This window comes from Brachionichthys hirsutus, chromosome 17, assembly GCF_040956055.1.
Source record: "Brachionichthys hirsutus isolate HB-005 chromosome 17, CSIRO-AGI_Bhir_v1, whole genome shotgun sequence".
Classification (NCBI taxonomy): Eukaryota; Metazoa; Chordata; class Actinopteri; order Lophiiformes; family Brachionichthyidae; genus Brachionichthys; species Brachionichthys hirsutus.
Genome location: NC_090913.1, coordinates 2,827,916 through 2,854,413, shown reverse-complemented (window position 1 = coordinate 2,854,413; position 26,498 = coordinate 2,827,916). Strand labels below are relative to the sequence as shown.

Here is a 26,498-nt window from a genome sequence, read left to right as displayed (position 1 = left end):
CACATTGTGTCCCGACTCTCCGGTTCCCGCTGAGGTGTCGGTCGGATAGTCGGGACACAATGTGGGCATGACTCTCCGACCGACACCTCAGCGGGAACTCAGTGGGAACTCTGTGAATAGTACCCGGTTCCCAATGAGGTTTGTGGTGGCACAACTCAGGTTTCTGTCTTCCGCGCTATCGATGCTTCGAGTCACCGTTCCTTTGGAAAACATTTCTTTCAGGGTTTTTGATTATTTTTGATTTGAGGGCCGTGATAATACCACAGCTTCCACTTTTGGCGGCCCGGTGGCGCAGTGGTAAGCGCTGTTGCCTCACAGCAAGGAGGTTGCGGGTTAGAATCCAACTTGTGGCCTTTCTGTGAGGAGTTTGCATGTTCTCCCCGTGTCTGCGTGGGTTCTCCGGGTTCTCTGGGTTCTCCGGCTTCCTCCCACCACCAAAAACATGCAGCTTAGGTGGATAGGTGACACTACATTGCTCATAGGTGTGAGTGTGTGTGTGTGTGTATGTCTGATTGTCCGTTTCTGTGTTGCCCTGCAATGAATTAGCGACTTGTCCAGGGTGTACCCCGCCTCTCGCCCATTGACTAGCTGCTTGGTCCGCGACCCGATAACGGACAAAACGGTTGGAAAATGAATGAAATGAGACAGACAGTAGACCTATTATTTCTCGAACCTAAGCAGGGCCCGGCGTTGGCTCCACGCCACAGGGTTCAGGTCCCGTTCGTTGGTGATGGGTAGGACTTCAGGACAGTTTGCCCAAAAAGCCATGCTCCAAGAACGGAAACCTTTTGTTGCATTTTTCGATAAATGAAATTAATGAACTTCCACTTCCTGTTTGGCGATCACTTGACTTTTTAGAACTGTGACAGTACAAGCGTTCGGTCATGCAGTGGAATCTGAAATGGGCTAGAAGCCCAGCGAGCACTGCTGCTGTTCACCGCCGTCGTCTCCCCATCCTCCCATCCTCCCATCGCTCCACACCTCCGTTACAGACGGTTTCATTCCCCAACACATTAATAACGCGTCATCCAGATGAATGAAGCCTTATAATACCTAGCGTTGCCAATAATCCCATAGGTAAGAGGCTTAGCAGACAGGCCTGGGAGAGAGCGAGAGATTGGAAGACAAGTCACACACACACACACACACACACACACACACACACACACACACACACACACACTACCGCCATACGGAGGGGTCATTATGTCAATCGCTCAGCTCACTTGCTGTTTAGTATTTTCAGGGTTATCCCTTTAAACAGATCTGCTGTGTATAGAAACAGCTCTTTGCCAGCCGCTGTCCTTTATATCCCATGATTGTGTAATTACTGGCATCAGATCCGACGGTTTAATACAAAGAAATGTTTTTTTTTATATTCTCAAAGGACAGTTTTGTAAATTCATTGCAGCGGTTTGAATTTTAATCGGATTATCGCAGGCTCCAACTTTGATCTGTCTTTTGTTCTTTCCCGGTGCCGATTTAAAGACTCCGTCTCGGCCTGCCAGGGAACGTACCGGCTCTAGTTTCCATTAGCCACCGGAGCCGGCTTCGGTCAGGCAGGCAGTGAGATTGGGTAAAAGTTTCAGAACATAAATAGATAAAACAGCATGAGAAAACTTCTGTACATTCCACTTTTGATTTTTAAGCCCACACACACACACACACACACACACTCGGCTTGCGTCTCATAGTCTAATTTTAACTGGAACGACAGTGGTGATTAACAGTGAACTCAAAGATGCTGACGATGCAGCTTCAGCTTGTAGATTTGGTGTTAATAACGGAAAGACCTGAAACACCAAGACACATCATTAAGATATGAATGATTCAGGGGGGTTTGTTTCGCGTGCGTGCCGTGACCTAAGGAACAGAAGATGTTGCACATTGTTCTGGGGAACATTGGGATAGCGTGACCTTCTGCCTTATCTGCGAGGATGGACCTCGAGCGGCGCTGTTTTTGCGTAAGAGCTAATTCTTAATTAAGGCCTGAAAAAGCTGTCTCTTTGCTCTTTCCTGTGGAGACCGATGATCTCCGCCCACTTGAGCCCATTTACAAACACGGAATTAAACTCCTACAGAAAAAAAAAAAAAAGATCTTTGTTGCCGCTCTTAATTATCAGGCGTCCGCCACAGTTTCAATTCTAATTACGCCTTACAGAATGTTAACTAATTTATTCAAAAGAAATGCGTTTTATTTTCCGTCCGAGGTCTCAGCTAAAACCTCTGCTGACGCTAACCTTTATTTATAACCAGCAGAGGTGCAATGAGCTGTAAAAACCCGAGTGTTTTCAGTACTCCGGCTCTGGAGAGAACTGGATTTGTGGAGAGGATCCTGCAATGATCTTTTTTTTCCTATAATTGAACACGAGTGAACTTCCTCCTTGCGGTGTTCGCTGCCAAGCTGGTGACGTCATGAGAACATTCCCATCAGTTCAGATTGCCTTTTCTTTTGTTGGCTGAATTTTCAGATTGTGCTATATTTGCCCCCCCCCCGCCTCTCAAACTCACGTCATGCTGAAAAAGCACCCGACCTCACATTTATGCCACATGCTGATCCGAATGCGAACCTTTTGTTGCATTTTGCAATAAACTGACCAAACCAGTGAACATCCATTCATCCAGTAGGAGATTTGGGATTACTGTACACGGAATCCACCCAACGATCCCTGCTCCCCACTAGAAACAGTCCACTGGTTTCATTATTCATCCCAGTGGATCACTTCTGTGGCAAAGTATTTCATAATGGCTTTGAAATGAGAAATGTTGTCGTGTTGTTCAGCTACTGACTGATAGTGCTAATTATGGATGGTGCACATCAGGCAAAAATGCTCATTGATAATCGCTCGGCACTAATCAACGATTCATCGACAACCAATGCGTCTTACTTTCCTTTTCTTCTTTAAAGCAGCTCTACAGCTGACATATTTGTTTTTCATGAAGAAATACATAAAAAAAAAAACACACATGTACCTTTTCAGTGTAAAAATCCAAAGTCATATCTTGGTATTGGTGCCAAATGAAATTTCAAACAAAATGTTACAGCAGCCATTATCAAAAGCTAAAAGCCTAAATCCTCCAGTCAATGTGGTCCATGCAGATAAGGATTATGAATCATATCAGGAATTGGAAACTGAATGACATGGATTCCGTTCTGGAGAACGCATGTGAAGTGAAGGTGCGCGCACACACACACACGTACACACACCAGGAGAATATCCACACACACACACATACACACACACGTTCCCACACAGTCCTCAGCATCCCCTTGTGCAGAAGGCGCACACCCAAAGAATGCATGAACTCATGAAACACTCCTTCCTGCATCGCATAAAGCACTCACCCACGCAATCTCCCGCTCACAAGCGCAATACACAAACAATACAGACGCGCGTGCACGTACACGTACACGTACACGTACACGTACACAAAAGGCTCGGATCGCCACGTTCGCCTCCAACGCACGCACTAAACAGAGGAATCAAATAAAGCGCCCGCTGCTCGTCAGCGTTAATGTGACCTGGCAGGATCAGCCGGAGCCACACCCACTACTGAGCAGGTGTCTCCTCCCTCAGCAGTGCATTTAGGTTCTCGCCACGCCGACGAGCATCTCTCCGGTCCTCCAGACGCCGCAGGCCGCTCAGAATCAGCGTCGACGAGGGGCCCTGCAGAGGCCGTCGCTGCGCTGTAATTGAGCTACTTGATAATGATATGTTCTTCTGTCTGATTTCCTACCAGCGGTGAATCATCATCACCATCATCATCATCATCATCATCAACGTGCCATCACATCAGCAGACGCTTCAATGCCGCCGCCGCCAGAGTTTGCCTGCTCCTTCAGCCCATTCTCCTTCCTCTTTTTCTCTCTCTCTCTCTCTCTCGCTCTCCTCCTCTTGTCATTTGCTCCCATGCTCTCGCTCCACTTATTTTATTCTCATTTCCTCTGTCTTTCACTTTTCTCTCGTGCCATCATCACAACTGTTCGCTAATTTCATCTAATTCTAATCTTCCTTCCTGTTTCTGTTTTCCTTTTCTTTTGACGCCATGTCTTAGAGGTTTATTGAATATAGGAGGGGGGGGTAGATAATTAGGATGGGTATGAGCACAATGTTAAAAGGCTTCTTTTGACAATAAATTACAGCGTTCATTCTTCTGTGCAGGAAGTGTGTAAAATCTTTTTCAATAATTTGCATTTTAGTGAAATTATATCCCGCCTTGAATATTTAACCTGCTCATTCCTCTTTTCTTATTCTCTCCATTCTCTCCGGTCCATGCATACCCACGTACAGTACAACCTTTAAAGGGCACAGAGACCCTGTGTGTGCGTGTGTGTGTGTGTGTGTGCGTGTGTGTGTGTGTGTGTGTGTGTGAAGGAGAATCAGAAGGAGTGAAATTGAGCCAAGCAATGTTTGAATTCTGATTAAATAATGAGTGAGAATTAAAAAAAAATCTTACGTTAAGGGAAAGAAAACTGAGACAGAGTAAGAATCTCTGTGTGTGTAGGTTTGTGTGTGCGTTTGTGTGTGTGTGTGTGTATGTGTGTGTGCACTCATGACTTTCAGTACTTTAACTGTCCTCATGAGAGCTGCCTTTCCATAGAGGAGAACCATTTGGAAAATCATTGCCTGCTTATTGGTGTCAGGACTCTCTTTCAGTTTTTGTGTGATATATTGTGTGTATGTGTGTGTGTGTGTACTCAAACAAAGAACAATACCCCCCGCCCCCCCTCTCTCTCTTTCTCCTCTAAATTGCCAGTCTAGCTTTTAGGGAGCTTTTGACTTTTATCTTTGTCCTCATGATTCCTCCTTAACTGCCGTGAGTGAAATCTGCTTCACGCCGGCAAATAGGGCGACAACCATCTTTTCATGTAACAGACGTGTTCATCCGCCATGTGGATGAACGCGTCTGTTCTCACAGCTTCAGCAGCTTTCATATAGACGCCGCGTGGCTTTGTGAGGTTATCGGTGGACGGCGCTGCATTTTACAGGATTCTAATCATGATGCGTGTCGCAATTACAATATAATGCCGTTTCTTTAATCTACAGATGATTGGGTCCGAGTATAACGTACACAAAAACAGGCATATGCATAAGATAGTTTTTCTTTTTTAAAGTAGCTTATTATGCAGTCAGAACAGTGGGCTTTGCGTTTTTATCATCTCCGAGCTCATAAAAGTGATTAACTGATGATATAGTGGCAACCAGCATCGTAAAACTACTTTTCATGCAGTCTGGCAAAGAAATTAATCATTTAAAAAAAAAAAAAAAGTAAAGAAGTTTGGAAGATTTGAAAAAGATGAAGGGAATTCATCAATTTAAAAGTAGCAATAACAAATATTTGCATGTAAATTATGCATAAAACTGTTTATCAGAAACATTAGAAAACAAATTGTAACACATTGCATATTCTGTGTATTCCTACACCGTCTTCCATCAGGCTGAAAGGCGACCTCACCAACTACAAACGTTCAAACGTTCCAGCATTCACCCGGAATAGAGAGCTGCTCATGTTGTCTGGAAAAGGTGTGCGCTAATGTTCTGGTTGATAATAGCCTTCTGCACGTGTCGCTGAGGTACTGTATGGAAAGTACGCAGACGTAATTGTCGCAACTGCTGAGAAATATATTTGGTCAAGGCACTTAGAATTCAGCCAGGGCACATTTGCTTGCTTAGCAATCATTCTATTTGCCGAAAAGACACAAATGAGTGCAATTTAACAGCAATGGAGGAAGACTGTAATGAGTTGGGAACTATTTGCCTGGTGTGAGGATGTTGCTCTAAGGTAGGAGGAATACTCGAAGGACGAGGACTGTGTTTTCACTGATATTATGTCCGGCGGCAGCGCAGCAGATTAATGAGCTTCTCAATACTAGGATGTTTTCAATCTTATTTTGTATGTTTTCTAATGCATAAGGAATATAGTTTATACTGCGCATTAATGCACCTGAATGTATTCTACTTAAAGTCTGACAGGGTAACTGTTATAACTGATGTTCAGTGAGTGTGTTCCTCGTTGAAGGACTACTACTGTGTTTGTGTCTGTAGTAGTACTGCTGTATTTGTGACTGTGGTAGTACTACTGTCTTAGTAACAGTACCACTACTGCGTTAGTGACTGCGTTACTGATTGTTTTTTCTGCTCTAACATTATTACGTATTCTAAAATTTTGGACTGTTATTACACAGTCGATGTGTTATTACATGGTCGATGTGTTATTACATTGTCGATGTGTTATTGCACGGTCAATGTGTTATTATACGGTTGCTGTGTTATTATACGGTTGATGTGTTATTACATGGTCGATGTGTTATTACATGGTTGATGTGTTGTTACATGATCGATGTGTTATTGCACGGTCAATGTGTTATTATACGGTTGATGTGTTATTACACAGTTGATGTGTTTTGCACAGTTGATGTGTTATTGCACGGTCAATGTGTTATTGCATAGTCGATGTTAGAATATTCTTTAAATGTAAAATAATAATTGTGTGCGTTTATGAAGGTTTGTATCCGTACACTGACACGAGGCGAGGACGTATGTGTCTTCTGCACTAAATGTACGCCAAATCAGTGTGTGTGTGTGTGTGTGTGTGTGTGTGTTGTGTTCCGCATGGCGTCCCAGCCTGCAGTAGGGCTGATGATTCAGAGGACGCAGGCTGCGTGACGCGGACTGTCTGACCCGTCTCAGCAGCAGCAGCTTTTAATATCTCTGTGTCTGTAAGTGTTGTCCTTTTGTCCTTTTGTGTCGACGCCGCGGCGCGGCTGCATAAAGGGAACACAACATGTATGCTTGTTGTGTACTTGTCGCCACTGATGGGCGCTTATTGTGAACCATAAGTGCATCTTTGAATGTGCTTAATGAAAGTGTACAGCTGGATGTATTTAGCATCTGCTGGCACCGCGGGCCATTTGTGCTCTTGCCAGTGCCCTGCTTTGGGTCCCGGGGGCCTGAGGGGACGTTTTTGTGGGGATATGCTGACAAATTGATGCTGCTGGACTGGCTAGTCGTGCCGTCTTTGGCTGGCACCAGATGCAAAGCTCTCGGAATGCAAGGGACCGCCATGAGCACATCTCCGGCTGTTCATCTGAAACAGCAATCCTGCCTAAAATCTGAATTCTAAACTTAATCTTCAACCCTGGGGGATCTGATCTAAGTCGCTGCAGAGTCCGGTCATTGGCCGTTGATCCGTTCCTCATTGCACTCCCTCGTTCTCTTTCTCCTTCCCCAACTCGCTCTCTCAAATTTTGGACAGCTGTTTCACACAGTGAAAAGGGAGAAAAGTAGTTTTCATTTTGCCAATAATGCCCCAGTCTGTGCATCTGCTATGTCAGAGTGATTAGCACAGCAGAAGTTATCTTCACTGCGGTGACAAGTCCATATGGTTTCCGTATGTAGTCGTAAGCGTTAGGCTTGATGTGGCATTTTGCATTAGAACTTAAAACCTTTAACCATTTTCCATAATACAGTGGTATCAAGGTGTGTTTCAATGCTGCACGTGCGTTCGTACTGGATCATCCAGCGTGTGTGTGTGTGAGTTGTGGTGATTTTGGCTCATGTGCTGGTACATTTAAAGTCTTTCTTTTCTTCATCTGATCTCATATTTTCCCCTGAAAGCTGTCTTTACATTGACAGTGTGGCTGAACCCAGTGAACCACAGCTACACTCCTCAGCAACGATCGGTCTTTTTGCTGCAACACACACACACAGACACACACACACAGAGGAGGCTCTGTGTGGCTCTTTAAATGTTTCCTCCCAGAGTTTAGCCCCGGCCAGGCCTGGGTTTGCCACACAGTGCTTCACTATAGCCAGCTAGTTGTGCCTCCTGCTTCCGGGCCTTTAGCTGCACCGATAATCAGCTCACCTCTTCCAAGGCTAACCGCATAATTGCTGCATTCATCTGGCCGAGGTTCTTCTCAGTGCAGTGCAGAAGCAGGATCCTGCAGTAGCAGAGAGTTGTTTTAGCCAAACCCTCAAGCACACGAGATTACAAGGCTCCAGCTCAGCCCTTATAACCCCTGCTGCAGCGTGGAGAAGATATTGCCGACTTTCTCAGTTTATCTTTCTCCCAAGGTCATGGATTATCAATCCTTGGGCCATGTAGCTCTGACTCCTTCTTGTGGATCAGCTTCGAGCACAGTCATCGAACCAGACAGGCAGTTTGAAGTGCTCTCAGCTGCGGTAGGAAAGTCTGATGATCGGTCTGGTGGTCGGACTGCGCCGGAGCAGGATGGTGTCGGCATTACTCCGGCGGGCCGGAGAGGAGGGCCGCTCCAATCTGCTAGGATGGGAGTTAGAGGAGCAAGGCAAGCTGAATGAGCTAATTATGTTAAGGAATAGCAGATATATGCCTTTTAAATTTGAGTTTCTGTTCCTTCTCCCATGCTAGATGATTTCCCCTGGTTATATCCTGTCCTCAAAACAGGAAAGGACGGAGTAGACGTAGAAAACTCAGCCAGGAAGTTCTCTAATTGAACGTCTCTCTCCGTGCAGTCATTCATGTAACATGGGACTATCTCATTCTTTTTTTTTTCCTGCATTGCACCTCAGAGAGTAACCGGGGGGGGAGCTGAGAAGAGTGCAAGAACTGAATCAGTGTACCAACTGAATAAATCATTTCTTACTTTCCTGCCATTTCATCTTCATCATCTATCCCAGAAAGGAAACCCCTGAACATCTCATTATGTCAAACAATTCTGAATGGATCTTTTTTTTTTTTTTGGTCAAATCAATGGAATGGAATGGAACAAACATTTCGTTTTTTGTTTTTTCTACCAATCTGAAAGGGTCCTGACCGTCATTCGGCTTTGAGAAAAAATATATCTACGACTATGAGAAGAGAGTTACGTGATTATTGTGACCTCGTCGATGATCCTGTTGGTGACGCCCCATTTTTGGTTCCTCCCAGTTTTGGACAAGCCCTTTTTGCATTATATTAAAATGAGAATTAAGGAGAAATATTAAAAAAAAGATTTATTTCAATTATTGATCAAGACTTAGAAATCCAAATGTATTCAGTTTACTCGCATAGAAGACTAACGAACAAGTTAATGAAGTTCATTTCTGGCATTCTTGTGGCCTGAGTCATCTCTGAATCTACTAATTCTTGTCCCTCTAACCCTGACATCATTACTTTTAATGGTTTGTACATCAGATCTGATGTAATTCGGTCTTTAACAGCATTCTGTGACTCCCGTAGCATACTGGTGAGGCACCGGGACCGAACGACTGGACTGTAGAAGAGAAGTGCATCCAGAGAGGTAGCGTTCGGTTGTGCGCTGGACCTCAGCAGAGCTTTTAAGTCGCAGTAAATGTCCTGCTGAACCAGTGGAAAACTTGTTCAAGATTTTGCCTTGTCAGACTCTTTGAAGAAAAGTAATTTCCTCTTGTTTCTACTGTGGCTGGAGATAAGCCAGGACTCCTGGTACACCGAGAATTCAGAGATTAAACACTTTCTCTTATAGCAGGGAACAAACACACTAATGTGCGAAGTTTGTATGCTGCAGGAACGCAATGTAGCATCTGAAGGACAAATTGAAATGAGGTCATACATATGAAAATGCGTGTTCACAGATTAATCCTGTATCTGCTGGCATCAGAAGCAGCATTAACACATTTATCGGCTTTGTCTAGAACAGTGCGTTTAGTCTTCAATCCCATGATGGAATGATGTACTTTAGGAGGAAAATGCCATCCATCATTAATAACCCTCTGAGCAAAACTGACAGCCGTGAGAAAGAAAAGAAGAGACGAAGGAGGCGAATGAAAAACGGAATGAAATGTGAAATGTTTTTTGGGAATGTCGCTGCGTGGGAGGAGATTTGGAGTGACCTAATTAAAATTTTAGAGTCCTAAAAGGAATAAATTAAGAAAATGTCAGTTAGGCTGAGCTGGAGGAGGGGAGATTAAGAGGCGCAAGCTCAAATTCTCATTTCTGCTCGACTTCATTTTCACTGTCAATGCACCATGCATGCATCTTCAAGAACAATGTGGTGAGTCAGTGTTGAATATTAACCATCTCACTGCATGAGAAAAGGACGTGGCGAGAAGAGACGAGAGCGTTTTAAGAAGCAGAGCTATCGGTACAAACTGTCTGGGGAAGCTTCGAGATGAAAATCAAAATACTACAGGCACGATCACCAAAAGCATCTTCACTGTCTTCCACCGGACCGTCCCAGATATGTTCCCACCGTGGGGACGCTTCGGATGTCCCCCGGCTGTTCAGCTGACGGATGCTGTGTGTCGCATGTATCTGAGCAGGTGATGGCAACATCGATGAGTCATGTCTTCACCTCAGAGGAGGAAAGGGATGGGACAAATAGTGAGTGGGAGAAGGGGGGGTTGAAAGGACAGCTGGGACTGACATTGGTGCTAGTTTAGCATGACTAAGTGACAAGTTGACAAAAGACAGATAAAAGGAGTCAGTGGAAGAAAGACGAAAGAGGAAGGAATCCGCGCGCGTCTGATGCTAGCTTGCTTTAGTAAAGTGCACGATGTGTGATTCCACTTCCCTTTGAAGTGAGGCATGGAAATGACATGAACGTGTTTCAGCAGTGGACGGGAAAAAGATCCGACCTCCACCACACGCAGAGGCAACAATGGAAAACAATGAGCCATCGCCAACCTGTTTAATAATGAATGAGCAAAATAAATGTTGATTCCAAACATACGCTCCAACATTTATAACTATAAATATCCGTATCCTGCGAAATACGGATCAATTCATCGACTATCTTTGCATATCTTGTTGACTCATCATGATGATTCATATCTTCTGTAGTTTATATGTTTGATATTTGTCCAAATTTAAGTACGCATATACACTGGATATAAAAGGACACCTGAAATCTCTCTCTCTCTCATCACCTCATTCAAGCTTGAGCTGCTTCAGTCAGACGTTACATCGTTTCCGCCATCAGGCCTCGTCCCAATCGCAAATCTCTCGACGCTCAGGTGTTTGGTGATCTGCTGCGTTCGCCCGTAGCACCTGGGCTACGTCACGTGCTATCACACCTGTAAGAGACGTCAGTGTGGAGAAGCTCATCTATTGGTGGACGAGAGGAGAATGAATCATTCATTTCATTTAGTGGGAAGGTTGGTGGAAGGTGGAAGTGTGGTTGCGTTAGAGGGGAAAAGATTGGATAAATGCAATGTTGATTTTATTTCACTGTAAATATAAGCTCCATTCTGAGTCTGATTAAATGTCACCCCCATCACTTGAGCAGAAACCGCTCATCTGTCAGAAAATAAACAAAAATGCCACATTAAAATGTTTTCCATTGGTTGAATGAACCATATATGTCTCTCTCTCGTTCTAAAGTTCCCTTTCTTTTTCTCAGTACTCCTGTATTTGATCATTTCCTCCTCATTTGTGCGATGCCCTGGATCTTCTTCTCTGCCGTACATCTGTGTGTCTCATTTGTCTATTTTACCTCTGTGTTTCGCTACCGTTTACTGTAGTGCAGTCCCTCTGAAGCCTCAGCACTTCTCCCAGTGTGTGTGTGTGTGTGTGTGTGTTTTTCTAGTGACATTTCCGTGCCAGGTGTGACAAATGGCAGGCAGAGAGGAAACATTTATTCCCTGCGGTGAGCTTAATTAGCCTATCAGCTAAGCCTTGGCACAAGCTTGTTTTGAAAACCACACACAAGTAGACACACATTTATACTAAAGTAAGAATGCACCAACAAGCGCACGCACACAAATACACGCAGACAAATCACATCAGTCCATAGATAATTGGAGTACAATTAAATGATGTCTAAATTGCAGCTGCAGTTTGTATCTTTCTTCGCCGGCTCTTTTCTCTATTAAAAGGTTGCGCTACTTGCAAATTGCAGCTCTCCTCCAACAGTTTGCATGCGGTGGGTGTGCAGAGGCCTTATAAGGCCGGCAGGCAACACTGGAGGAGAGACGGGGAAGATTTTGTGTACAACAGTCCGTGCCGTTTCACATCATGTATTCAAGTGTGTATATCTGCTGCTGCAGCTGTGTGCGCGCACAAACATCTGTCTACTTTTGTGTTTGTTCCCAACACACCAACATCTGCGGTTTAAGGAGGACGAGGAGGAAAGAGAGAGCGAGTCCTGCTGTCCGGTTTCCCTGCAGCCAGGCGCAGGAGCTGCTAATTACACACACACACAAGTACCAACACTCAGAAATGCGCTTTCAGGAGACAGGCTGGTGGTTGAGTGCCGTTCTTTGTCTGTTTGCTCCTCAATCTGTGGGCAAATTACTGGCATTACTGGCTGCAAGAGAGACTCCCAGTCTACCTCAATGCTTCTGTCTTCTCACACTGAGCTCTGGCATGTCCCCATGCCCCCCCCCCCACACCCACCCACCCCCACCCACTGTGCCGAAGGAAATGAAAGCCAGAAATGTTGCCGATGTGGCTGTCGGTTAAGCACTGGGATTCTGGCCGTTGATGCCAGCCAGGTGGCGGCGAGGATATTTAGGTACCCTTAACAGATAGAAAAGGGCGACCATTGCTAGTTGGTCGTGTTTGGACTCGTTTTGGGTGTGGTCCGGTCAGGCAACAAATGGCCTTTGATGTGTGGGTTAAACCGTTTGGCGGGACCTTTGCTGTTCTGAGGTGGGATTAGTGGTTGATATTCAAACGTGAGAGGAGATGCGTGGTGCTTGGTCTCACCTTTGTTGTCAGGCAGAGTAGCGATGCTTTCTTGTAAATGCTTAAAGGCATTTTGACGTCCTGTTCTCAGTGTTAGGGCCTGGTTTAAGTAAATAGAAATAGAAAATTGTCAGTCAATGATGAGCAAAGTCAAAATATACCATATCACTGAAATTTAAGTTGTGACCCCGAGGGAGGGGACGGGATTTTTGTCCAGTCAGCGTTTGGGCTTTGGAAAACTGTTTGGCTTTCCTGCCAGGACAATGTGAGTCATGATGAACTAACCGGCGAGGGGAGGAAGAAGAAGAAGAAGAAGAAGAAGAAGCATGATGTGACTTTGTTCCTCAGTCCTACGTAACAGCGTGTTAACTTCATGAAACATTATGATGTCATTGAGCTCTTATTTTTCACCTGTACTATCATTAAACTCGTAGTTTAACAACAGACACCTGCCGAACCCGACCCGTCTGTCAGACGACACCGAAGTAATGCAGCGATCGGGAATCCAGATCGATCTGCGCCTGGTTAATTTGTGAACGGCGGTCACTTTCAATTATCTGAGCAGTTTTGCAGCAAATAATAACTGCTGCTGGAATTAACTGGAATTAAGTCTGGAATATGGTCCAAAGCAGGATTAAAATGACTCAGTAGCTCCTTTATAAACACAGTTACTGTGCAAATAAATGGAGCTCAGCCAGAAAGAGAATTAAGACTTGAGACGTATGTTGCAGAAGGACCGTCCACCGTTTCGCCCTGTAAATACAACACTCTTTAGGTGGGACGCTTCGACTTTGAAGACCTTACTCTCAGTTTTGCCTCAGGATCCAGTGTGTTCGACGGAAGTTCAGATGTTTTAATGAGCTCAAAAGAGCGTGTCAGCTGTCCATCCACTCCTTATTGCTATTTTAGCTTCTCAACTCCCCCCACCCTGACTTTCACTCCCTCCTCCCATTTTCCTCTGATCTTTTTCTCCCCCCCTCATTCCATCAGATGCCTTTGCAGGCATTTGTGACGCCAGAAAGTTACCGTTCCTCTGAGACTTTGGATTATAGCAGAGGTTTATCTGCTTTGCGTTTGCGGTGGACAAGCGTAGATGCTAGCGTTTAGCGATCCCAGCTGTTAGACATCAGTGGCTTCCCTTTGTCGTTTGAAAGCAAATCTAGTTAGGGTGTTGCATTAAAGCATGCGATCCCTTTTTCTTTATGATACTGATATGAAACATATACAGTATTTTATACAGCTAGCTAACTGTGCTTAAAAGACATCAAGACTTAAAATAACAGTACCGGAGTTTGAAAAAGTCCTGTTTAACCTCTGTGGACTTTCTCTTTGTTTATTCCTCTTTCGCCTCCTCAGCTGAGAAACTGCGTGGGGAATAGAAGGAGTAGGAAATAGCAAAATAAACAGTCATGTAAAAGCAAACCTTTCAGTCCTGCTGATAATGAAGGAGGCTTTTGTTTCACTTCTCCATATTATGAACGTTACGGAGCAACAACGTGCTTCTGGAGGCTTGTCCTGCCAGCAGAAGCTGTGTGGAAGCGAGAAGTTCTCACCGCAGTGGTATATTTTACACGTCATTAGCATTAGACACAGAGCGCCAGTGAGTCACGCACGCACGCATGCACACACACACACGCACGCACGCACACCCACACACACACACCCACACACACACACAATGCTTTTATTGCCCTCCTAGAGTAATAGATCATGTATGCATTAACCCGTATAATGCATAAATCCAGTTTTGCCCCAGACTCAATGTGGCCTTTTACATTGGGGGGGGGGGGTCACGCTGGGGTCATACCATGTCACTGCTATGTCACACAAATGCCTGGAATCTCAGCTATGTTCCCCGACACACTGCCCCCAGGCCTTGCATCACGCATTCACATGTCGTTCCCATTGGTCCATTCATGTCTCTCTCTCTCTCTCTCTCTCTCTCGCTCCTTTTGTTCCTTTGAACTACTTTCCTTTATTTCCCAGCCATTATCTCCCCCTCCCCCCCGTTCGGTTTGAGGCGTCTGTAAAACACGTATGTGAGCGGCCGTTCGTCTGTTCACACGCCTCCTCTGCGCCCCCGCAGGATCCCACCATGCTGTCCAACCACGTGGCCTCGATGCACAGAAGAGAGCCTCTGTTGCGCTGCCGTTGGGCGGGGGCCCATGATGTCACAGGGAAATCACCTTCATCTCTCAAACACACACACACACACTGCGCTGTGCACAGCCCCCCCCCGCTCCCTTTTCTTCTCAGCTCCGTGGTGAATGGAATTGCATGGCTGTGCAGTTCAATCACTGTCAAGTGCAACGAAAAGAGGTCTCTTGTGCAAAATTTCAGGATTCACAATTGATTAAATAGGGGTGTCATTTCATGGCTGAACAGGGAGGTGTGTGGAGAGACGGGGGGGTGCGTGAGGCTTTTTCATGCCCTTGTGAGATATGGCTCAGAAATCGCCTGATGGGCTCTATTCAAAAGTGGAGATGTAAAGTTCTGCGGTTTATTCACAGAGGAATATAAGGGGCCGGTAAAGAGAGGAGGGGGCTGAGGCGACATGGTGGGGGGGGGGGGGGGGGGGCTTCTTAAAGGGCTTTCAAATCGGCCTAATGCAGATCTGTTTACCTCTTATTAAGGAAAAGTGGATTATTTTGGCCGTTTAGCGTATTTTCAGATGGAAACGCGTTTTCCATATTACCGCCGCTTGACGGAATGAATTCAGAAAAATATATTGTAACATGTTTGAAATTGTGTTTCGTATTCATGAAAAAATGATTGCGGGTGACTTCATAATGTGGTGAGGTTTACATTTTAAGTGATGATGTTTTTGCTGTTGCCTCCTGGTCTTGAATATCTATCGATCTCCGTGAATCAATAAATACAGGAAATACTACGCTGGCTCTTCAGACTTACGGACCCACTTGGTATTTGTCCATGTTTTCCTACTTTTGAAGCAGCAAATCGACGCCTGTACTCGTCTTGACGTTTCTTGCGGTCGCCATCTTGGATGTTTTGATGAACGTCCTCTAACAGCCTCACGCAAGTTTACTCTGAACGCTGGTACAGAACATTCGGCCAACACGTGACCGTTTGATGGCTATGGCTGAATTAAATTAGCAATAATAGTATGATAGGAAATTGGTATTCGGCCAAATCTTTCCTTGGGAAAAACAAATATCTAATTTGGGGAAAGCAAATTAGATATTTTTGATTTTTAAACCAGATTGCACACACCTAATTCAGACTAGATGACATCGATAGATGGACATGATATGTTTATTCTACCGCTGGGGCGTTCTTTATTTTTTCACACGTTTATACTGTTGGTGAAAACTAAGGCGCTCGCGGCCTCGGATCTGGTACCTTCTGAAGCTTCTGGCATCATCAGAAACACAAAGGCGTGCAGGCGCTGGGATAAATGGGACTTCCAATAAACCAGTCTTACCAGTGTGGAGTGTTTGTGTGCATGTGCAGAATTCTGTGTGTGTGTACATATTAGAAAGGGCAAGGAATCTGGCGATGCAAGTGTGTGTGTTTACGTGCGCGTGTTTTTATGCATCTGTTTAGTAATCCCTCAGCATAAGCTGCCAGGATGCTGAGTAAAGATTTTTTAGGGGAGAAGCGAATCCAGACCTTGAGAATCCGGCTTCTCTTTAGCCACATTGTTCCCACTGTGCATTTCCTTGTTGTTGGTGCACACTCGTAATAAACCCTTGAGGTTATTTCAGGTCCCGTCTCAGTATTTTAATCCAATTTAGGCAGAAGGTTCCAGAGGAGAGTGATTTTCATATTGAATCATTTACAGTATTTTCTCATTTTGCACCTTTACTTCAGTCCTTTTCCATAACAGTAAGCAGATTGTAGATGCAACTATGAACATCCAACAACTCATTTACTCCCCGAACATTTATTCACCTGCATTTGATGTGCATAGAATGCATGATTGCCTGTGTGAAGCAGAGAATGCTCTGTTTGATTGTGCCAAAAGCAGAACAAGATTTTTTTTAGTGGAGGAAGAATGAATTAAACACGCAGCAGTTCTGTTGGACGTGAAAGCCAAAAAACAACTGCAGGTTATCTCCCAGGCTGCACTGGAAAAGGAGGAGTTCTTAGCCAAACTTTTATTATTTTTATTTGCGCATCTTGCATCTCCAGGTAATACTTTCCAGTAGCTAATTAACCCCCAGCAAATTCCTTTTGGTTTTTACGGCCTTTGGGAAGCATTAGACGAGAATATTGACGCCGCTCTCATGCGTGTCTGTTAAATACAGATCCTCATTCTGGATCAGGTCCAGATGAAATTTGGTGGTGAGATAGAGACCCCATTCTACATTCCATAAACATCGGTCAATAATCAACCGAGATATTGAGGAACAAATTTTGAAGCTCCATTTACTGCAATGATAACGGAAATAAAATATTAAAAACAAATCCAGAATCCAGGAACTCTTCTGGATCATCACCTAAATGTAATCATATCTTCCTGATAACATTCCCTGAAAATGTCATCAAGATCTGTCCGTACCTTTTTGAGTTATCTTGCTAACAGATAAACTCCGGCAATAACGTAACGTCCTTGGTGGAGGTGATAACTGAGTGCACTTGTGTCATGTGCGACTTTATGTGGAGGGTTTTTCTTTTACATTAACACGAGGAAACTTCCTCATGTCTGTGTGTTGACGTGGGGCGGGGGGGGGGGGGGGGTTGTCTCCTCTACCAGCTGAAATTCATGCCGGGAAAGTCGTAGTACATCTACAAAACAAAAATATCCCTCTGAAAGAAGGGGAAATCCAACAGCAGTTTAGTAAATGCATCTCAACCCCGGGACAGTTATCTCTGGAAGACGTTGAGTTTATTTCAACGTGTTCTTTTTAGCACCAAACTGATTACAATTATTTGTATGTTTAAAAAGATTCTTGGGTTCCCTTCCCTTCCCTTCGTTCCTTTTGACAATCCTATATAGTTGTAAAGTAGTATTCAGAGGTTTTCACCGTCTGCCTCTCATTTGAAACGCATGTAGACACACATGCGCACACACACACACACACACACACACACACACACTCTCTCTCCCTCCCTCCCTTTCACCGCCTCGGGCCTTGTTGCAGGGTATTCAACAAGAGGCTTCTGTGCATATTCATCCAGAGTGGCCACTAATTGTGCCTTTGCGCACGCACACACACACACACACACATCACACGTGACCACCATTCCTCTGGGTTTAGCCGTTAGGAGAGAAAATGATTGAAAGTTTTAAATGATAGAAGAGGAAGAAAGCAGAAGTATTCCTAATTTAAAGAAGCAATAATTAACAGGCATCTGTTTTCCTTTCATTTTGACTTTTGTTTTTGGCCTCTTTTCAACTTGCTTGTTCTTTGTTCTTGGCGATTACCAGGTAACAGTACGCGACGCACACTTTATAGGTCCAATTGTAATGCTGGATCTGACCCGGCTCGTTTCTCCTTGAGGTGTCCCGTGGTTCCGGAGCAGCTGTGACGTTAAGCCTGTCGGGGTGTCAGTCTCTCCTGTCGTGCCAGATGCCACCCCTCGCTCAGAATAGCGAAGGGATTCGGTCCAGGTGATTCATCTGAGCTCGTTAGCCACACGGCAGGCGGGTTGGATGAGGAGCTGGGCCGCACGCAGCCGAGGCGACCCGACTGCTAACGCATCGGCAGCGAATGCAACAACGCATTTCTATATTTATGGCGGCCTGTCAGTCTGCATGGCGTGACAGACTAAGCGCTGCTGGCACACGCAGCATCTTATCTCAGCCCAGCCCCGCAGGAATGATGCCTTTTAAAAGGGAGCGGGCAGGATGGGTGGGGGTGAAACCGATATGTTCTGCCACCGCCTTCTCCCTCGCATCTACCGTGGGACCGCAGCAGGAAGAATGATGGCATGAGGGAGGCGGGGGCGGGGGCGGGGGCGGGGGATGGAGCAGATGGCGGTGGAGGAGCTGGACAGGTGCTGAGGGAGAGAATGCTGGGGTGGGTTTTTTTTTTATTGCTCCATAGGACATTTGGAGGGCCAAAAGAGAGAAAAGGGACAGGTAAAATATTCCCCCCTGTGACCAGGGGAGGAGGGGGGGAAGTGGAAAGAGCCCGTTCCATGTTGAGAAATGGGATAAACCATCCCCGGGGGGGCGATGCTGAGACTCCCAACACTCCAGGCCTCTCTCTAAATGTACTTACCGGTGATGGATGTTATTAACGTTTACCCCCCTGCGCTCCCCCCCCACAAACACTTTTCAGCAGATCTCAGCAGGGTCATTTGTATGTGTGGCGAGGATGTCCAAGATCATGCCAGGCAATCCCGGCTTGGCCTCCTCTCAACTCCCCGGGAGGAGAAAACATTTCCCCTGAAACAATCGATAGTTATCCCCAGCGCCCAGATCCATCTGCAGTCCAGCATCGCTCAGATCTCCAGTGGCCGCCGCCGCTACTAATGTGTGTCCCCCGCTGTCCTTTGATTAAAGAGCAACACAAGCCACTGGAGAGCTCGCAGGACGAGGAGGAGGAGGAGGAGGAGGAAGGGACGATTCCTTATCCAGAGGAATCTTTTCAGTGATGCTCATTTCCATGTCAGGGCCACATAGGGCGAACCTCAGCCGACTCTTACCCGTGTCAGTTAATTAGCAACACATCAACGTCTTCCAGAGACGACGCCGACTTCTTCTTCTTCTTCTTCTTTTTCTTTTTGTTTCACCCCAAAGCGAACAGGTAGCTGGAATGCATTCACAAAGGTGGATTTGAGGCGGCAATCTCCTGCTCAAACGATGAGCCGATTAATCAGCCGGTTGATATGAAGGATTTGAAATGTTTTAAGTGATAGATTCATTCTTGGAAAGTTATTTAAAAGTGGCAAATGTGCTGATTTATGTGTCTTAAATGAGTATTTTAATATCTTGTGGTTTCAGATCGCTTGGGTTATTGGCTTTCGCTTTGCCTCAATTTCAAAACTTGCAGCAATCTGCTGCTCAGATTAATTGCAACTAGTGAACATAACATGCGCGATCAATCAGTGTCGCCTGCTGAGCCCAACCAGACAGACGCTGATGTATGTTGTCTCCTCGATATGAAACAATCCGCTTGTTATTCAGCTGCGTGGCCTTTGCTGTGTGATATAAATGTAATATTGCTTTGACGGTTTTGGAAATGTGATTAATTGCATTCTTAGAGTTGAATTAGACGATTTATACCACTCTCATGTCTGTGTGGTTAATATGCTGCAAAGCTACAAGGAGAAGCTGCTTAGTGTCGCTCGACAGGGAGAAGCAGCGCCCTCGGGTCTCTCCTGCAGAATTCCTGACATGTTATTGTCCATCCATCCATCCATGTTCTTGTAGATGAGAAGATTGTCTCGTCTGCAGCCGCTTTTCAGCCTTGCGGTCACGGGTGGGGGGGGGAGTAACTGGAGCCTATAGCAGCTGACCTACAGGCGAGTGGCGGGGTACACCCCGATTGCATCGCCAGCACGGGCCACACAGGGACAGACAACCACTCACACACACATTCATACACTACGGACAATTTAGAGTGACCATTCCACTAAATTGCATGTTTTTGAAGGTGGGAGGAACCCGGAGAAAAGATTCAATAGGTACCTTCTTGCTGTGAGGTGACAGCGCTACCCACTACGCCACCTTGCCGCCCTTGGAAATGAGGCTGCGTTGCATATGGACATGTTTTGCTTGTGTTGGTCTCATAAGGATGCATCGAGGGGCGTTCAGGTTCATCCTGGCATTTCCCAGTTCCACAGCGCTCCCCAGCTTAGGTATCCCAGACTGCAAAGGTTTCATCTCTCCGGGGCAAACATGTGCTGCCTTTCTTTCCTCGCCGTCTTTCTTCTTTAAACAGACACACAAGTCAACGCGTTTTTGGAAAGCAGAATCCACAAGAGCCGGCACGTTTTATTGTGAATGCTCACTTTCCCTCAGCAAACACCCAGTGACTCGCACTGCATGGATTAGCTCCCTAAAGCGTTCCCTTTGAAACTCGGCGAGTGGGGATTTCTCTCGAGGTGATCGCCGGCCTTAGCAGCTGTTACATGCAGGATTAGCAGGTGCTGCCATTGAGACGGCGAGGTTCGTTTAAACCGGCAGGGCGCAGAAAAGACAAGAAAGGGGGGGGGGATATGAAGCTGGGAATGAAGGGGAGAAAAGGAGGCGTGAAATGGGGAGCACATGGCGGGGAGAAGGGGAGCGAGAGGATGAGAGGTGAAGGGAGCAAAGCAGATGGGTGGAATGGGAAGGTGTGAAGGGAAGGATGAGGAGAGGCAGGAGCCTCCAGCCACCTTTTGTAACCCAGGCGTTTGTAGAAAGGGAAGGCTGATCCCCCTTCCGGGACACAAAGACATTTCCACCGGCCCATCTCGCTTGGTTCCCTCGTGTCTCTCACCTCTCCTGCTTCCATTTTGCCTTCCATACCTCACATTGCCGAGCCTCACCCCCTTCCTTCTTTCTCTCCTCTTTGCTTTCTTGTGCAGAAGCAAGGACGTTTGCTGTTATGAGCTCTGCCCTGTCATTCTGTGCCTTCTCACTCTTTGTCCTCCGCCTCCTGTCTGGTGTGTCTGGTACGGTGTGCAGCAGCGACGTGGCAGCGAGTCAGCTTCCCTCGCTTCCCGTTTGATGCATCGCAGCACATTTCCCTTGAACGGTGCGCGAGCAGAACTCACGCCTCGTGTCAGCGCTCCTTCGCCTGGCGCTACCCACTTTTTCCTCCTCCTCCCCTCCCATGTGATGTCAGAATACTTGTATATTCCGACATCCACACACACACGCACTATCTCACATATGCAGACGAACAGCGGCGGCGAGTGCAGCCTTCCGCTCACATGCCGGCACCGCTACAATTTTATCGCATTTTCACGTGGCTCGACTGAAAAGGGAATTATACACATGCATGCGCTCGCAGACGCCCACGCGATCTCACAGATTCCCAGCCCTTTATCCATCCTTGGTAATCTGTTTACGGAGTGCCGGGTCCATTTGAGGGTAAACTTCATTGAAACCGGGGCTAATCTGATGATGGCGCGTCGCAGCCGAGCCCCCGGCCCTGTAGCGCCTATGCTAGCTTGCACCCTTCAGTCCTCACACTCATTACCTTGCTACTACATCTCATGCCTCACAGTTCAGTGCGGCGCTGCCCACTCCGGTGCCACGTCGATTGTTACTCTGACTGTTGATATGCGCCATGCTCACTCAACCCTGATCTTGTTGTTGTTGTTTTTGTCCCCTCTCTTCCTCTTCACTCCCCAACCCTTCCCTTGTCTTTCTCTTCCTGTTGCCTCCGTCTTCCATCCAGGATGGATATTACTCCCATCGGCCAAAGGAGAAAAGTCGAGTGGACAGCAACAACGAGAACTCTGTTCCCAAAGACTTAGACATAGACAATAGTAACTTTGGCGCTCGTTCCCAGCCACACCGGCAGTCGGCGGGGGCCAGCAGCAGCAAGAAGCAGCGGGAGCATCCACTGGAGAAGGCCCAGCAGGAGGCCTGGCGGGACAACTCCCTGGGTCGCAACTCCAACGAAGTGCTGCCCGTCGGCCACCAGCTGCTAACGGTCACCGGCAATGCCTCCCAGCCGGTCGGTCACGGCATCACGGGAGCGTCACAGCAACACCGTGCCTCACGGGCCCAGCCGGCCCAGTCACAACACAGACATCAGCACCCCAGGAGGAAGCAGGCGACTGCGGCGCCGCTGGAGGTGACCTACGACCAACCAGCCAAATGTGAGATCAGCGGAAGGGAAGCCATTTCAGCCCTATCCAGAGCCAAGAGCAAGGAGTGTCGGCAACAGATCGCCGAGGTGTACTGCAGACACAAGGAAGGGCACTTAATGCCCGAGAAGGTCGCTCGCTACTGCCCCCTGGCGGGTGAGTCATTTATCACTCCATTCGACTTGATTGATTTTACTTCATACAGATGGTAATGTCTGTAACGTTATCGCAGTCACTTTGTATTCTGCATAAAAATTGTCCTTGCTGGCTGCGTCTGTCCATCAAGCTTCTGTTCGTCAGCACGTCTGGTTTTTATGATCCAAATAGTGTGTTGTGTGAAATGATGCATCAAAGCTGCAGACGGTAAGAATCATATGAGCGACGATTTAGCTGCCCCCCCCCCCCCCTTGCCCTTACCCCGCAGAGGAGGATGCTGTGCTTGATCAAGTTAGAGGAAGAGGAGGCTGCCCACAGTTATCACAAAAGCGATTGACATTCTGTCTCTCCTCCTGGCTCTGATTGGTACTTTAGATTCTAGAGCGCTATATGGGTTTTATTAGTATATATATATATATATTATACTTGATTGCCTCATGTGCCACCGGAAGAAGTTTTAGAGTTTAGATATTATTTTTGAAATTGTATCTACGACAGCTTTAAAGTCTCTGAAAATGGAAATCTTGAATATTTCCCTGTGACATTTTAATTCCATTAATTCATGAGCAACAAAGAAAAAACCACCCACGTTTCTATTTACCAGAAGTGTAACTGGTTCAGAGACATTTTTGACATCACCTTTTCCCCACAGGGGAGAAAACATAAATACAGAAATCTTTGATGCAAAATTAAAATGAACACTAAAAATCATTGTTATGCTAATCAGGATTTCTTGCACGCTTACAGTAAGAGAATAAAAGAGAAATGTCCTTGATGTGAGCAGGTTGTCAACGCCTGCCTTCCTGCAGCGCGACCTTTCAATTTGTCATGTTATTTTCCCCCCTACTTACTGCGATAACAAACATGTTGTTTTTTTTCCAGCAAAATTGAAAAGTAATATCTGCCAAATTGTGTACAAAGTATCCGACCCACCGAGCTTTAGTACAGAGTGCGGTATTTCCTGTACTGGTGCGAGACATGACTAATTCTGCTCATGTGTAATTTGTTTAGAAAATTGAGACGTTGTTTTGTACTTTCCATTTGCACTGCGTGATGACGATAGTTTACTGCTGCTAGTACACATCTGTGTAACCACTCCGGCTGCTGTTGATGTCTGTACCTGTATGGTCTTTGTATTTGGTCCTTAATGTTAGATGTAGCACGACTTCACCGAGCAACGTTCCTAGTCTGTGAACCCTCACTGACAATGGCAATAAACCACTTCTGATTCTGAAATCAGTTTCCAATCCCTGTAAAGAGAGAAGGGCGTAATAGCATGGAGAGTATGTAAAAAAAAAAAACTGGGGAAAAGGGTTGTAGCGCACGCACACACGCACGCACACACACACTCTTTAAAGCGCTGCTCTGAGAGCCAATGCGCCCGTGCGGCTTGTGCATTTCTCAAAAACCAAAGTGTCATTTTGTCTGTACCTAAGCTCCCGTCCGCTCAAGCAGCAGCTCGCCTTCCCAAACCCGACAGTTTGATCAAGGGAGACAAAGAAATTGAAAAGGGCTTTCCCCTGGCGGCTGATCTGTAACAACACCACGGCTAAATTAAATCACTCTTCGCTCTTGCTCTCTGCCTGCCAATGTGTCGGCTCTCCCTTTTGCCGTTTCCAGCCTAACTCCAGGACTAACCTTGTTAGCGGGAAATTGTCCAATTTGATTTGATCTCTATTCTGTCCTTGCCCTCGGGTGGTTCAGTGATTGCCTTACCTATAGTATTTGCATCATTGAACACGGGAGCAACACATTCTATCTCTATACAAATTTTGCTGGCGTCGATACGACCGCGCTGCTACACTGCAAGCTGACCTTGTACCCTTGTAGCGCTAACATGAAGGCCTTGTATCGAAGAGGATTTGTGCATAAATCCTGCTTAAAGCCGCTGGAATCAATGTTTCTAATAACATTTTATCAAATTACTGTCTGAATGCAGTGTTGAACGAGGTGCAATCAGCTCCAAAGATTTTTAGTTTTAGTGACCAAAATGAGCTGTCACAGCTGTTCATAAAAGAAATTTGACTCATTATTACTATACTGGTATAAATAAAACCCTCATGTGGTATTTATTTGTCGGCAAACATGGCTCTGTGGATGCCTTTTAGCAGCAGACCCTCCCCGAGACATTTTAAATGCGTTTTGATACGAGCCATTCTGGGTGTAGCTCAGTTCACCTTCTAACTTGTCAAATGCTGCACAAAATGATGATTTTATTTCATTTTTTTTTTTTTTTAATAGAAGCCTCCTACAAAACAAAAGCACAAGCGAAGTTCTCTTTAACATGCTCTACAAAACCGAGAGGATGTTTTAAATTCTCTGACTCTTACAGCGGCGCTGTCGTGCTTTGTGATGCCACTGGCCAATTATCCCTGTGCAAAGCGAGCCAGTGAACCCTCTTAGCTGGTCACCAATTACTGCTCAATCTGATACGGCCCACAGGAGATTTCCCCCCTAAATCACACACACACACTAATGTAAAGAAGTGAGAAATAAGTCTGAGTGAGTGACGGGGGGCCGTGGCCAACTGGGGCCAATTGAAAGCCAAGGGAGCGTCTCATTAACCTCAAATTTGTGGTCAGAGTTTAAACGAAGCCATGTTGGATACCTGCCATAAAATTTGAGCGAGATTAGAGAACGGCTAGGACCGGGATGTCTCTGCTCACCCCGTCAACTAATAATGATGAAACATTTCAGGCTCTCGCCCTAAAATTAGGAGTAATTACAGGACCTTAAAGGTCAGATGGGGAGGGAGGCAAAGAGGGGTGTATTTGAGAATACGCTGCCTCGAAAATGCTGCCTAGCAACCGTTCATTGTTTAATGCATAATAACATTTAATCACATTTTGTGGTCCCCATCATATATAGTGACTAATAGGTCTACTTGTGCAGCTTGAGAGATTTGATTAGCTAATTAAATAAGAAAATAACCGCTGATTAAGAACTTACTGTACAATACTGCTGGATTTAACACAAGGTTTCTACTAAATGGAATGATTTCTAAATGTGCAGCCTCGCTTTGCTCCATGCAGGGAAAGCCAACGGCAACATCCAGTGGGAAGAGGACTCCTCCGAGAGCATTCCATCCAACCCGGTCCGAATAGCTTTTGTCCTGGTGGTGCACGGCAGAGCTTCTCGCCAGTTCCAGCGCCTTTTCAAAGCCATCTACCACACCTCCCACTACTACTACATACACGTCGATCAGGCGAGCCGACCGACTTCCTGTACCTGTAATCCAAAATTGCTTCTCCTGATAGCAGACATGAATCAATGTGTGACCTTTTCTTTCCCCAGCGCTCTAACTACTTACACAGGCAGGTGAACGCCTTGGCGGTGCAGTATCCCAACGTGAGGGTGACGCCGTGGCGCATGGCCACCATCTGGGGCGGGGCCAGCCTGCTGACCATGTATCTTCACAGCATGGCTGATCTGCTGGCCATGAGGGATTGGAACTGGGATTTCTTCATCAACCTCAGCGCGGCGGATTACCCCATCAGGTAGCAAGGGGTAGATCTTTCAGTGGGAGGAGCTGAGTAGAGGATGGCGTGTGACGTCTGAGGGGAAGGCAGATGGCTAATGATTTATCCTTTAAGGAAACGACGTGAGGCGCAGCGGCAAGTATCTAATATAAATGACAAAGGGCACAAACAGTAGCAGATGGGTGTCAGCCAACAGAGACGCAATCAATACGTGGCGTTCTGCGCCGCTGTGGTTAACCGTGAGATTTAAATTAAGAGTCGCTCCAAGCCAAATAAATCAATGTGGAAGTAGACCCTCTGCCGTATTCCTTGACACCTACTCTTCTTTGCTCGCATGCATTGAATGGGTTACAAGGGGAACTGATTGCAATTTAATTGCCCTGGGTCAATAGCTATTGACTCGCCAGGCCCGTTGTGTACGATAGACACGGTGCAAAAGACTCAAAAGACTTCGCTCCCCCCCCCCCCCCAAAAAAAAAGAACCACCGCAAAAAGCAATTAAAAAGTACAAAGTTGACG

At 46.1% G+C, this 26,498-nt stretch overlaps 1 protein-coding gene across 1 annotated transcript in view; it reads left to right on the top strand.

Moving 5' to 3' along the window:
• The window catches only part of xylt1 (xylosyltransferase I), a 47,087-nt gene that overhangs the window by 4,228 nt on the left and 16,361 nt on the right, over positions 1 to 26,498 (top strand). Inside the window, exons 2-4 of the mRNA XM_068751102.1 lie at positions 21,930 to 22,500; positions 25,533 to 25,705; positions 25,795 to 25,997. Of these exons, the coding sequence (XP_068607203.1) occupies positions 21,930 to 22,500; positions 25,533 to 25,705; positions 25,795 to 25,997 (947 nt within the window). The remainder of the gene's footprint in view (positions 1 to 21,929; positions 22,501 to 25,532; positions 25,706 to 25,794; positions 25,998 to 26,498) is intronic.